Source organism: Balaenoptera musculus, chromosome 19 (genome assembly GCF_009873245.2).
Source record: "Balaenoptera musculus isolate JJ_BM4_2016_0621 chromosome 19, mBalMus1.pri.v3, whole genome shotgun sequence".
In the NCBI taxonomy this organism is placed as follows: domain Eukaryota; kingdom Metazoa; phylum Chordata; class Mammalia; order Artiodactyla; family Balaenopteridae; genus Balaenoptera; species Balaenoptera musculus.
Genome location: NC_045803.1, coordinates 29,821,655 through 29,836,319, shown reverse-complemented (window position 1 = coordinate 29,836,319; position 14,665 = coordinate 29,821,655). Strand labels below are relative to the sequence as shown.

Sequence of the window (14,665 nt, the reverse complement as noted above, 5' to 3'; positions counted from 1 at the left end):
GATAATTTTGTCATAATATCCAAAAAAATGCAAGAGAGAAAATCCCCAAGCCTAAATGCCCTTTATTGTATATAAAGTTATTAGATTAGTGCCTGGCACATAAAAGTGCCATGTGGTATTTGTCAAATTTTTCTTTAAAGACAACAACAGGTAACTCTGGAAAAGAAATGAACATTAAATAATATTAGTTCACCCTGTCAAACAAATAAGTTCACTTTCCATTTTGGACAGGTACAGGTAGAACATCAGATATCACATGATAATTTGGAACAGCTGTTGGTACATTTTCAAATATGTTAGAATTTTTTTTTGTTTAATCCCATTAAAGTTTTTCCAGGGAGTATACAGTCATTTAATTATATTAGTAGTTGTCTGGTCACATAATATATTTCTTGAGCTCTACAAAAGATTCTATGACATAAATGACGATTATATAGTTTAGTAAGTATTTGGAAAGGTATATTTTTTAATTGAAGTAGAGCTGATTTACAATGTTGTGTTAGTTTCAGGTACACAGCAAAGTGAATTCAGTTATACATATATATGTATATATTCTTTTTCAGATTATTTTCCATTATAGGTTATTACAAGATATTGAATATAGTTCCCTGTGCTATATAGTAGGTCCTTGCTGTTTATCTCTTTTATATATAGTGGTGTGTATCTGTTAATCCCACTCCTAATTTATCCCTCCCCCACCCACTTCCCACTTTGGTAACCATAAGTTTGTTTTCTATGTCTGTGAGTCTATTTCTGTTTTGTAAATTGGAATGGTATTTTAGATATAAATTGCCAACATGCCAAGTCTTTATCAATGGCTAAAAGATAAAGAATGTTAGCTTCTCTGGAGAATAAGCTTTATTTTCTACCTAGTTTAAACCATTATATAAAAATTCTACCTCCTCCTCTCGTATCAAGGGATGGTTCTGAAACAATTTCATCATATGGAGAAGCCAGACATGGCATTAAATGAATAAGATACCAGTTTACAGGAGGCTCACCTAAATGAAGCCCAGTGGAACTCAACCTTTCAGAGAGTGAAATAAAATTTAAAATCTTCAAGTGACCCAGGAAATGCACTTTATGTAAGTGCTAGGATACTCTGATTTCATGGGAGTATATTTCTAATCTGGCTGTTAACAGATTTTGCTGGTTAACATACTTTATATTTTGCACTCTACAGAAATTCGCACTATATCAGTCATCATATTTTCTATATAATTTTCATTGTAAATTGCTTATGACTTGGCAGCCATCCCAAGACAAATAGGCTAGACATTTATTTGGCCTAGTCCCCAGCTGCAAGATGCTGAGCTGCCTCCCAAAAGAACCAGGCACTCTTCCCAAGTCACAGCCCAGGCCTTGCTACAGCTCTCACAAGGAGTCTCGTGATCACGTGTCATGTGCTACAAAGTGACACAAAATGTGTGTTCACTCGTTCATTCAGTAGTTCATTTTTTGTTTATGGAAAATTTATGGAATATCCATTTGTACCAAACACTGTATGAGTGCCGTAAGTATAATGATGAAAACAAGTTAGGTCCTGTTCCATAGCATCTCATAGTTTAACAGTAGAAAGAGAAATAGGGACCAAGAGTTAGAGATTTAAGACTTCTCACAACAGAAGTATGAACATACTACTATGGGAGCAGGGAATAAATTATTAGGAAGGGAGTCTGGATAATTCTCATTTATTGAATACATATTTATTGAGCACATATTATTTGCAAAGCACAAGGTGCTGGGAATACGGAGAAAGCAAAACTTCTGTATGTTCTCCGGGAGCTCATATTTATATATATAGTAAAAGTATATAGTATACATAGTTCATTCTATACATAGATATATATATATATATATATATATAGAATTTTACTTATTTATTTAGTATTTACTTATTTGTTTAATGAAATATATTTATTTTATATTTTAGATTGTGTATTGTTGTATTACTGTGTATTGATGTATTTTAGATTGTGATATGTGCTATGGAGAAAAACAAACCCAAGTAAGTAAGATAGGAGTGCCAGGGGTGATTGTCGCTATTTTACACAGGATGGGCAGAGAAGGCCTCTGATGAGGTGACATCTGAGCTGAGAAAGGCAAGAAATGAGCACACAAGCCCTGCAGATACCTGGAGGGAAGAGAGTTCCAGGCTGAGGGAACATTAAGTGCAAAGGCCTTGGGGCAAGAGTGTGCTTGGTTGATTCCAGGAAGAACAAGAATGCCAGAGTGGGAAGAGGAGGAGGTGGGGAGAAGCAGGAAATGAGAGAAGAGAAGCAGTCAGGAGCCAGATCTTGCCCTGCTTTGTAAGTGACTGTCAGGGCCTAGGCTTTTACTCTGCAAAGAAGGGAAGCCACTGAAGGGCTTTGAGCAAGTCTAGTGAGCTGATATATGTTTTAAGAAGAACACTACTACTGATGCTATGTTAAAACAGTCTGGAGGTGGGAGCAGGAGAAGAAGTTAGGCATGGCAACCATTTGAGAAAGAGATGGTGGTAGCTTTGGCCACGGTGCACACAGCAGAGGTAGTGAGAAGCGTTCCAATTTTTAATATATTCTGAAAGTTACACAAGTGGGACTTCCTGGTATCATCACAGAAGGGACTGTATTTAAACAAAGTCTTTAAGGATGAGTAGATACTCACCAGACAGAAAAGGGGATGTGGGTACTCTAGACCCAGGGGACAACAGGTACAAGGGCATGAAAGGATGACAGGCACAGCAAAGCCAAGGTGTAGTGAGAAACTCCGTATGACAGGAGTTTGAGGCTGGACACTATGTCAGGCAATGGGGTGGAGACTAGACCAGGGAGGTTGTTTGGGGCCATACAGTCAATGGCCTTGTAGGGTATGCAGAGGAGTTTGAACTTGACCTCAGAGGCAAGAGAGACCCAACAAAACTTACAAAGCAAGGAGTGACAAGTCTGCCATATTTATCGGAACACAATTCTGATGGCATTGGGGCGGGCACAAGGAACACCAACTAGGAGACTCTTAAAACTGTGCTTGTGGAAGATGACAGATGAGGACCTGATTTCATACAGTGTCTGTCGGTGGGACTGGAAAAGAAGAAACCACTTAGGGCTTAGGGAAGCCATGGAGAGAAGCTGAGGACAGCCAGGGTCCGATCTGAACAACAGGGATGTCAGTAGAGAAGGGGATGAATGGAAGGCAGGATCCCTGTAAAATGTAAGTCATATCCTGTCGCACTTGTGCTCCAAACCCTGTCACGTCTTCTCCTCTCACTCAGTCACAGCCAGTGTCCTCACTGTAGACGGCAAGCTCCTGTAGAGTTGGGCCACTGCTCTCCGATCTCACCTCCTTCTACTCTCCCCAGCTCTCTCACTTCCCTCCAGATGTGTCAGCCTCAGCTGCTTGCCCTCAAACGTATCTTAGAGGCTTTGCTGTTCCCTCTGTCCAGAACATTCTTCCCGCAAGTATCTACATGGCTTGCTCCCACACCTCCATAAGGTCTTCATTCAAATGTCACTGTAGGAAGACCTTCTGTGACCGCCCCAGTTGCAATCCCCCACCTATACTCTCTACCCCCCTCACCTCCTTTACTTATCTCCATACCAGTCCTCCCTTCCGATATTTATCTTTCAGTTATTTCTTTAATCTCTCCTCCCTCCCTCCCACCCCCCAACCCTACCAGACTCCACAAGAAATAAGCTCAAAGAAGGCAAGAATCATTTGTCGGTTTTCACAACTTCATCTCTAACGTCTAGAACATTACCTGGCACAGAGTGGGAGAGCTAAATACATTTGCTGAATTAAGTAAGTAATGAATGCATATGGATCACGTTGAGTTAGATGTCTCTGCAAGACTTTTGGGTAGAGCCACCCAGCAGGCAGCTGGAATTGGAGCCCCACAGGTCACAAGAGCGAAAAGGGATGGACACAGAGGTTTGGGATCATCGGGATAAAATCAAAGCAGTTCCAGAAGCACCAAGAGACACAGTAGGACAGCGCTTAGGAGTCAGACCCGGGACCCAGACAGCCTCGATCCTGGCCTTTGCCGCTTCGTGCTTATAAATCTTGAACACAGTTTTAAACCTCTCGGTGCCTCTGGGCCTCATCTCTAAACCGGAGTTTTAAAAGCAACCTGCCTCAGAGGGTTGTGATAAGATTTGAATGAGCAAATACATATAAAGCAGTGAGGACAAGCTGGCAGATGGAAAGCACAAAACAGGGAATGCTGAGGAGGGGGGCACTGTCCCAGGATAAGAGGGGTAGCACTCCTGTATCTGGAATCCAGAGGTTGTTTTCTATGTAATTCATTTCCTTGTGCTCTACAGTAAACCAACAGAGGTCCTCTCTGCTCTTCTGCTTTGAGTTTGTTGCTGTTGTTGTTTTCTTTCATTGGTTTTCTCTACGATCTTATCAGAAGAAACCAAAAAACTTCTCTGAAGGCACTGTGAATTTGAGCACGGTATACTGGGAAGCATGCGGTATAGGAGAAAGAGCCTGGGTCTTCAGAGTCAAAAAATATGGGCTTGAACTCAAGCTCTGCCAGATTTGTAAAATAGGAATGACAGTATCTACCTTAAACACCCTGAGCCTGAAGAAGAGTAGCTGCTGAATATATATTTGTGGAATGAATGAATGAGGCTGCTGTGAGGATGAAATGTGACAGCCTTCATCCAACACAGCACAGTCCCTGGCACCTCGTAAGGGTCAATAAACAGACCCAATATGGACCCTGCAAAAAGTCTTGTTTTTATGACTGGCAGCTGGGTTGGCATTCCTGCGGCTAGGACCTGTTTAAGGGACCCAATGTCAGGTCTAAACTTTTTATTTATTCATGTCATTAAAAAGTATTTTTACTTCATCTTTTAAGAGAACAGATTTACTTTACAAAGGTTTGGTTGAAGCACTCCCTTATTATAAGGTGCACTTAAAGTGATTAGATATTGGTATCAGGTTTGTTGTGGGTCTTATTAGCAAGATAAAAGTGAAGCCTTGAAAATAAACTCAAAATGTATTAGAGACCTAAATGTAAGACTGGACACTATAAAACTCTTAGAGGAAAACATAGGAAGAACACTCTTTGGCATAAAGCACAGCAAGATCTTTTTTGATCCACCTCCTAGAGTAATGGAAATAAAAACAAATGGGACCTAATGAAACTTAAAAGCTTTTGCAAAGCAAAGGAAACTACAAACGACGAAAAAACAACCCTCAGAGTGGGAGAAAATATTGGCAAACGAATCAATGGACAAAGGATTAATCTCCAAAATGTATAAACAGCTCAATATTAAAAAAACAAACAACCCAATCCAAAAATGGGCAGAAGACCTAAATAGACATTTCTCCAAAGGAGACATACAGATGGCCAAGACACACATGAAAAGCTGCTCAACATCACTAATTATTAAAGAAATGCAAATCAAAACTACAATGAGGTATCACCTCACACCAGTTAGAATGGGCATCATCAGAAAATCTACAAACAGCAAATGCTGGAGAGGGTGTGGAGAAAAGGGAACCCTCTTGCACTGTTGGTGGGAATGTAAATTCATACAGCCACTATGGAGAACAGTATGGAGGTTCCTTAAAAAACTAAAAATAGAATTACCATATGACCCAGCAATCCCACTACTGGGCATATCCTGAGAAAACCATAATTCAAAAAGACACATGCACCCCAATGTTCATTGCAGCACTATTTACAATAGCCAGGTCATGGAAGCAACCTAAATGCCCATCGACAGATGAATGGATAAAGAAGATGTGGTACATATATACAATGGAATATTACTCAGCCATAAAAAGGAATGGAATTGGGTCATTTGTAGAGATGCGGATGGACCTAGAGACTATCATACAGAGTGAAATAAGTCAGAAAGAGAAAAACAAATACCGTATATTAACGCATATATGTGGAACCTAGAAAAATGGTACAGATGAACTGGTTTGCAGGGCAGAAATAGAGACACAGGTGTAGAGAACAAACGTATGGACACCAAGGGGGGAAGTGGCGGGGCGGGGCGGTGGTGGTGGTGGGATGAATTGGGAGATTGGGATTGACATATACACATTAATATGTATAAAATGGATAACTAATTAAGAACCTGCTGTATAAAAAAATAAATAAAATAAGATTCAAAAATTTTTTTAAAAGTGAAGCCTTGATAGTTGTTTTGTTTGCCTTGGAGTCTCCTTTTGTGGCTCAGCGTACGGCTGGCTCACAGCACCTGGGCTCCTTGGTGTTTAATTCTTCATGCACTACTTTCACCATACAAAAGCTAAAAAGGCTCAGAAGTTGCTTTATAATAATGTGCATTATCATGTACCAGAAAGCTCCCATCTATGAAAATATTAGCAAGGACTTAAGAACTGATTACATTTGGGGGGTTTACCTGTTTTAAGGATACTTTTTAAAATTATTTTTTTCCTGATTACAAAAGAATACATGTTCATTTAGATAATTTGGAAAACTAGAAAAGCTCAAAAGAGAAAAGTCTACCAGTCTGGGATATAACATTTCTGTATCAGTCCCGCAGATTGTTCTAGAGGCCACCTCCCTGGGGAGGAGTATTTGTGTGTAAAACAAAATTAAAATCACACCAGATATTATTATATGTCTTGCTTTTTAAATGAGCTAATGCATACATTAATTCATTCATCCATTCAAGCAAACTAATTAAATACCTACTAGGTGCCAGGCCCTATATACAGTACAGAGAATGAGGGAAAGGAGCATATAAAGAAATCATTACAATTACCTGAGATAATTAAGGTACACATGAAGTACTACAAGTGCACACAAGAGGGAGCAGAGACAACCTCTGGGCTATAGACGTGTCAGGGAAGCATCCTACAGGAGATGACACGTGAGCTGTTACTAATAACAGGTAACACAGAAGTTCACGAAGGAAGGAAGATGGAAAGGATGTAGCAGGAAGACCCAAAATATAATACTGCACAGCTAGTCTGAGCTACTACCAAAACCCAGTGTGGGTAAAAAGGTAAAAAAATGGGGAAGACGAGGCTGGAAATGCAGGAGCCGGGCAACAGACAGCCATTGTGGGATTTGAAGCAGAAGGTTGACATGCTTGGATTTATGTTTTGGTTTAAAAAAAAAAAAAAAAAAGTCTACTACAGCTTTAAGGATTAAGAAAGAGGGGCAAAGAAAACTAGAGCAATCCATAAAAGGGCTGACCAGGTGAAAGGTAGTGAAGTTCTAATGACAGTGGAGATGACAGATGATGTCCTGGAACTGAGAATGCACGGGAGACCTGGGATTCTAGATGGGTAAACTCATTCTTTCCTCTCTTCTTTCCATGGTTACTGAGAATCAGCTATATGCACGACAAGCATATGCTAGGTGCTGGAGAAACCAAGCTGATGTGGCCCAATTCTTATACCCCAAGAGCTAACATTCTAGTAGGAAAGAAGAGATGAAAAGGTACTATTTTTACTGCTCAGCATGCCTTTCTTTCCTTCTTTGGAACGGGGCTCCAATTTTCCTTTGGGAAAACCATCCACCTCTGACTCACACTCCATGCAATGTGAGTGGGAATGGTCATACTCCAACACTACGCCAAGAGTGGGTGCAGAAACTAGGCCAGGCAAACAGGAGCATCTCACTCCCCTGAACACAATGACCGATTCAGGGATAGGCGCATGCCTCTAACCAGGCCAACGAGACCATTACCGGGGGAATCAGACAGACCAGGAAAAAAGAAATCACCGCCTTCTTCTAAGATCCTATGTGCTTAAGACCACATACACCCTGGGCTGTCAGAGTCCTCCTGTACTATCAGGGGAGAGCTGATCTAGCATGAAGCCACAGAGAAAAAAGCCAAGCCAAGAAACAGAAAAACAGTGATCAGATGACATCTTTAGAGAAACTGGATTCGGCCATGTACTCCTTGACATCTAAGTTAAGTAAGCCAATAAATTCCCTTTTTTGTCACAATGAATTTGTTTGTGATTTTGTCACTTGTAATTGAAAGAGTGCTGACTAATTCAGAGGGAGAGACACAGAATCGCACAACTGCAATACAATGTGATAGGTACAATCAAGTTATTTATAAGGTACAAGGAGCACAGCGGAGAGTGCAATCAATTCTATTAGTAGGTAAGGTAAGTAAAGAAACTTTCACAAAGGAGGCGATGTTTAAGTGAAGTCTTGAAAAATTAGTCATCTGGCAACAGGATAAGGGGCAAAAGAATATTCTATGCAGAAGAAACAGAAGGAGAGGAGGCAAGGAGTGAGGAAGAACTCAGAATGCTTGGGGAAGAAAAGACAGTCGACTATGCTAAAGCACTAAGTTCAGAGCAGGAAGCAGATTGTGCAGGAATTTATATATTCTGGGGGTGAGGAGACACTGGATGACCAACTCAGACCATTTCACCTCTCATTTAACCTCTCTAGACCACAGTGGACTTCATAGGTAAAATAAGGTAGAGCAGGAAGAAACCAGTGCAAATTGACAAATATTAAAAGACCTTACCTGCTGATAGAATTCATCATCTTTGGGGGTCAGATAAGGAAGCCAAGTGTCTTCAAGCTCTTCAAGAAGCCTCAGTTTCTGTTTAAAAATAATAATGATTACAGGTGACTGAATATAAACTGACCCAAAACGTAAGACAATCCCTTATTTTTTCCCATAAGAGACTACCCTCCAAAATTTAGCCAACTTGAATGTAGAAACTTTTCCAGAGAGAAATTATTCAAAAGTCAATTATAAAATGTATTAATTTAATTACATGCATTTAAATTATACATCATATAAAACATTAACTTAGACATAATCATTTTATTCACTCTCACATTTCAGGAAGCAATTTGCTTCACTCTTGACGTGTATCTTTAACATCAGGGTCTTTTTCTTCAGCACTAGAGTCACCTTTTGAGTTATCCAATCAAACTCAAATTGAGTTATCCAATCAGTTTTCCAGAACAAATCTTCCTGTCTGTATAATCTGCTCGAGACACAGCAGTTTTCGAATCCTTACTATCACTGAAACTCTCCAACCAAGCCACAAGTATCCATTTACATAACGTCAGGGTATTTGGAGAATTTATTCATCCTGTATACATTTATTTGAGATCATATCCACTTACACATTACTTTTTAAAAGTGATCTTTCATCCCTAGAATAATTACTAAATGTATCTTGAATATCTTTGCTTCTTTTCTTCTCCAATTTGATAAAGAAATCTTTTCAAGCACCCACACTAGTGTTGTCTGAGGCCATTTCAAGCTACTATGTCTTCCAAATAGTACCCGTGCTGTTCAAACAAGGTAACTAAGTGAGGACCCCGCATTATAAAGTACTTTATAAGGAACCAAATACATACAAGATGACACCCTCCTTATGAGGGATTTTTTTCAAAGAATATCTAACCTTATATTCAAGCATATGTGATATGTGTGTGTGTGTACGTGGCATATAAATAGCATATATATATGTGTGTACACAGACACACATACACATAGAAATCATCTATATACTATAGAAATTTTCTGAAAGAAAAAAAACAGAAAAGGCAGAAACAAATAAAACTGCAACGCGTTACTCACGCTGTTGACAGCCACTAAGGCACTTTTATAAGAATTAGAAAATGGTGTGCCTCACCCTGGGTTGATGCCCCCCTACTCCCTACAGCATGACTTGGAGACCACAAACTGGATTTTAGCCCCAACCTGTCCCAATGGGCACCGTCTTTATGCAGTGAACAACCTGCTCAACCAGACATGGTGGCCCTGAGAATCATCTTCTCGCATCTCTGGGCAGCCTTCTCACACTAACCCATCACAGAGTAGTCCAGAGCAAATACCCCTTCAGGCAGAACTCAAGTCCTTTCTGGATCTTTTGTATAATTATCCAAAGTGAATAAAGAAAAGAGGGAATAGAAAAATAGCAACAAGTTGACCTAAGAGAGGCAAAAGAATAAACTTTACTCTTATGCAAAATTCTAGTCTGTTTATATAATTAAAGCTTTCTGCTTTGTCTAAAAGGTACTTTCCCATCTGTAATGATAAGACTGGCTTACCAGTTAAACTATGAAGAGTTTTCCTTTACAAAGGGCCTATAATACTAACACAAATCATTGGTTTATATAAATCATTGGTTAAGAGATTTATCTGTTTTCCACATTAGCCATTATTTGGGACACAGAAAGAACTAATGATGTTTTCATGCCTATACTTGCACATTTATGCACTCCATCACGAACTTAATCGAAACTTATATCTCAATTTTCACTTCAGGCTCAGGAAAACCTGCATTTTCCTATGAATCTTTTACCAGTCCTTTCTATAGACAGAACACTTACATGCCCCCAAAAAAGTTTTAATGTTTAAAAAAATGTTAAAGGCTTGAACAATTAAAATGCACATGATATCTCAGACCTTGAGATGGCTCCACCTTACAAATACCACCTTAAAATCTCTTCGGGAGAGTCCATAAAGCTAATCTGCATATAAGAGGGAACACAAAGGTACAGATTTCTATTAGGAATTACATATTCCACCTTGACCAGATTAAACAGCAAGAGACCTGTCCCAAAGATGAACAAGCACCACTGGAGGCTGAAATTCCACTTATAATAAATACTTCAGTAAAATTATTATAAGAACAACCACTTCTCAGCTCAGTTGAGGTCCAGTGCATCAGACAGACAGAAAACATTATAACCTGGAAGGCTGTATCAAGAGGATAAAATTCTTTTTTATATATATAGTAGTCTGTATCTGTTCATCTCAAATTCCAAATTTATCCCTCCTCCTCCCTTTCCCCTTTGGTAACCATAAATTTGTTTTCTATGACTGTGAGTCTATTTCTACTTGTAAATAAGTTCATTTATATCATTTTTTTAAGATTCCACATCTAAGTGATATCATATGATGTTTGTCTTTCTCTGTCTGACTTCACTTAGTATGACAATTACTAGGTCCATCTGTGTTGCTGCAAATGGCATTATTTCATTCTTTTCTTATAGCTAAGTAATAATCCATTGTGTGTGTGTATATATATATATATACACATACATATATATATATACACGTATATATATATACACCACATTTTCTTTATCCATTCATCTGTTGATGGACACTTAAGTTGCTTCCATGTCTTGTTATTGTAAATAGTGCTGCTATGAACACTGGGGTGCAGGTATCCGAAAGGATAAAATTCTACAAGAATGTTCCTACCATAGAGCAAGCAGAATATAAGTGGTCTTTTCCACTGGGAATTTTAATTTTAATACTGTGAGCATTGTTATATCTCTATGACAGGAGAGAATGGGGTCAGGAAATCACTCAACTTAAGGCCACACAGATGAAATCTGCTCTATACATCAACATTCACAACCTGTAATTCTACTGATTAACTAATGAGATCAATTATAAATAGCACTATTTATCAACTTAAAAAGAACCTTTGGTCATATTTGCCTTGGTGAAGTCAGTCAGGAATGATTATTAGATTAAACTGGTAGTTCATGAACATCACACATCTCTTAAAAATTAAGATTGCTTTATAAAAAGGCATAGCCACTTTGAGCATAACTATAGAGAAACAAGCCCTCTCATACTCAGGAGTGCACAAGGGTATAATTCCGATGCAGGGCAACTGACAACTCCTATCGAAATTCAAATGCATTCCCTTTGATCCCAAAATCCTACTTCTAAGGATTTTAATTTCTTACTTGTACCATGTTCTGAAGAATGTATGTACAAGTTTACTCACTGGACCGCTATTTGTAGACCAGAAGCTTGGAAACATATTTAAAACCACTTAGTTGCATACTTAAAAGGCAGAAGTTTATGGTGTGTGAATTATATCCCAACTATAAAAAAATGATTAGAAACAGTGCCAGTGTCCATCCACAGAGGATGGTTAAATAAATGCTGGTACATCCACGCAATGAAATACAAAGCAACAGTAAACAAGAATGAGGAGGCTCCCTTTAGTGAAACAAAGAGCTCTCCAGGACGCATGGGGAAGTGAAAGGCAAGGGAAAGAATATCTGCTTGTATTTGCATAAAGAAACTTAAAGGACATGTGACAAACTACTCAAGTGGTCCTCTCTCAGGGGCAGAGGTGGGAAACAACTAGAAGGGGCCAGGGATGGAGTAAGACTATACAAAGTATTTCTTTTTGTATTGTTTTGATTTTTGAACTCTGTAAACATATCACCTATTCAACATATTACCAATTATCAACTCAAGTATATTACCTATTAATTCTTCACGTGGAATTCAATACAAAGATGAAGATGACATGACATGATTTTGGGCTTTACATTAGAAAGTGCATACTTTTGTGATGCATGATAAAGTATTTCGGGGGTAGACTTGTAGACTAGCACAGTAAAGAGTGAAGAGGGGGAAGAGAAACAGCTCTGACAATTTCTTTGTGTCAAATGTCAAGCAGTCAGTAAACACACACGACATTCAAATGCACTCTGGAGTGGAGGCAGAAGGCGCTCATGTTTGACTGTCAGATCTGGCTAACTGCTGCTCCTCCGCCTGAGATGCAGATAAATCCACACAGCTGGGCCCTACAGCACACTGCTCTGCTCACAGCTTCTTTGCTGTCACCCTGGTGTCAAATACATCAAGGTGTTCACACATGCCACACAGAAAGCCAGAGGGAGTGCAAAGCCTCGGCTCTCCCACCTGCAGGAGGAGCACTGAAGACCCCTCCATGAGGGCTACAACCACCTCCGTAGCTCCTGCAAGGAAAGGGTACACAGACACAAGGCCTTAAGTAAAACACATTGCAACTCAAAACCATAAAGGTTGGATGTCAGAAACTTTAATCCTAATAAGCTTCTGACTCACTGTGAAAAGTTAAGTTGTATCTGAGCTTCCGTATCTTGTCAAATAGACATATAGTTTGCGAATCTTACAGTTATTACCTAAAAAGATTAACTGGATCATGACTCATAATGTGAAGGTGTATCTTTCACAGATGAAGTGTATTTTCCATCCCACTGCTGTCTCTTCAGCCTCGTCAGATTATGCTAACAGCCCTTATTCTTTATCCATTTTTCATTTTCCACAGAATTTTTAAACTATGAATCATATTTTGTCAGGTTCAGTAAAAAATTAATTTTGTCTGAGTCTTCAAAATACAATCACAAATAAAGGCTTATGAATGTTCAATATAAAAATAAGCACCTGATCTTCTGAGGGTTTCAAATAATAAGTAGGAAAACTGACCTAGTCCTTGGGCAGAGCATAAGTAAGGAAAATCTCCCCAAGGAAGACACATCAAAACTAACACCAGAAAGATGAGTGAGAAGTAGCTAAGCCAAAAGAAGTATAAATAAATATTTCATATACCCATATTCCATATTTGCTTTTAAAAAGAAAAAAAAGTATCTCAACAAAGAGCATTTGCTTTCTTTTACTCACTGAAAATACGGCACGGTAAAAATAAACAGAATTTGGAGGGAAGAGTAGAATTTGCATCCTGACTCTATCACTTCCTAGATGTGGTACCACACCTGAATCAAACTCTCCAAACCTCACTTTACTCATCTGTAAAACCCTGTTTCACAGGGTGTTGTGAAGATGAAATAAAATTAATCATATATATTAGTGCATTTTATAAACTATAAACTATGCAGATATTAAGCAAATGGCATGCAAATGGAGGAAGGGGTCTATAACAAAGCATGAGCATCTAAGAAGCCTAACTGTTAGTTCTAATACCAGTACTACCAGCGTACATATATGATTTGGGACTGGTGTATCTCCCTGTGACGTATAAATGAAGTAGTACATGTAGAGATCTAAGAACATTGCCAAGCACATTAAAAAACCCTCAATACACTTTGGAAACCACTTGCTACTGTTATTTACCCATGTCTGAAAAGGACAGTTTTATTTATTAGTTGTGAATTATTTATAAGCAATCCTATGTGTAACCCATCAAATTATACTTTATGCCATATACATAAGAAATTCAGACATTAATTTCCCTGGGTGAACTACAGCAGAACTGTATAAAAACTCTCCATAAAACTTTATATATATAAAATGCCTCGATTAACTACACTGGTGATAAAAATTAAAATTATTGTGAAATATTAGAACAGATGAAGAAACAAAGGCCCATCCAGAGATACAAAGTGACTGGCAAAAAATTACACTACTGGTCACAACTCATAATCTCATTCCCTAAGTATAAAGGTCATTCCCACTACACTCCACCACACAACCCTGAAACAAGAGAAATCTGATCTTTCAAGAAGTGTTCAATCTTTCACTTTAAAAAAACACATGTAAATGTAAACATTTTAAGTAATTTTAATTAAAATCAATTCTATTTTTTAAATTTAAAACCAATGCTTATAACCACTACTTTTGGACTCTCAAGTCCTGGTTGCTTTGGTAGCTTTACAATGTTTTTTCAAGAATTTTTTTTTTAGCATTTCTTGTTCAGTTCTTAATAATGGGAGCCTATGCTGTAGTAGACCAAAAATCCAGTTAGAGTAAAAAAAAAACTCATAATCCACAAATCAGGAAGAATTCTCAGGAGGATTTTGCCTCAATAGTGGTATAAAATTAGCCCTGGACTACTGCTCTACTCCTTTCTAAACAGCTTAAGAGTAAGACTGAAAAGATCAAACTAATCAAAAACTACAAGGCATGGAAAGGAAGACAAGACTATAAGGCAAGGTAATATGAGTGAT

At 38.5% G+C, this 14,665-nt stretch overlaps 1 protein-coding gene across 2 annotated transcripts in view; it reads right to left on the bottom strand.

Annotated features, from left to right (window-relative positions):
- The window catches only part of FTO (FTO alpha-ketoglutarate dependent dioxygenase), a 364,377-nt gene that overhangs the window by 257,828 nt on the left and 91,884 nt on the right, over window positions 1-14,665 (bottom strand). For both annotated transcript variants that reach the window (XM_036834210.1, XM_036834211.1), the window contains exon 2: window positions 8,463-8,540. In XM_036834210.1, coding sequence (XP_036690105.1) covers window positions 8,463-8,540 — 78 coding nt within the window. The remainder of the gene's footprint in view (window positions 1-8,462; window positions 8,541-14,665) is intronic.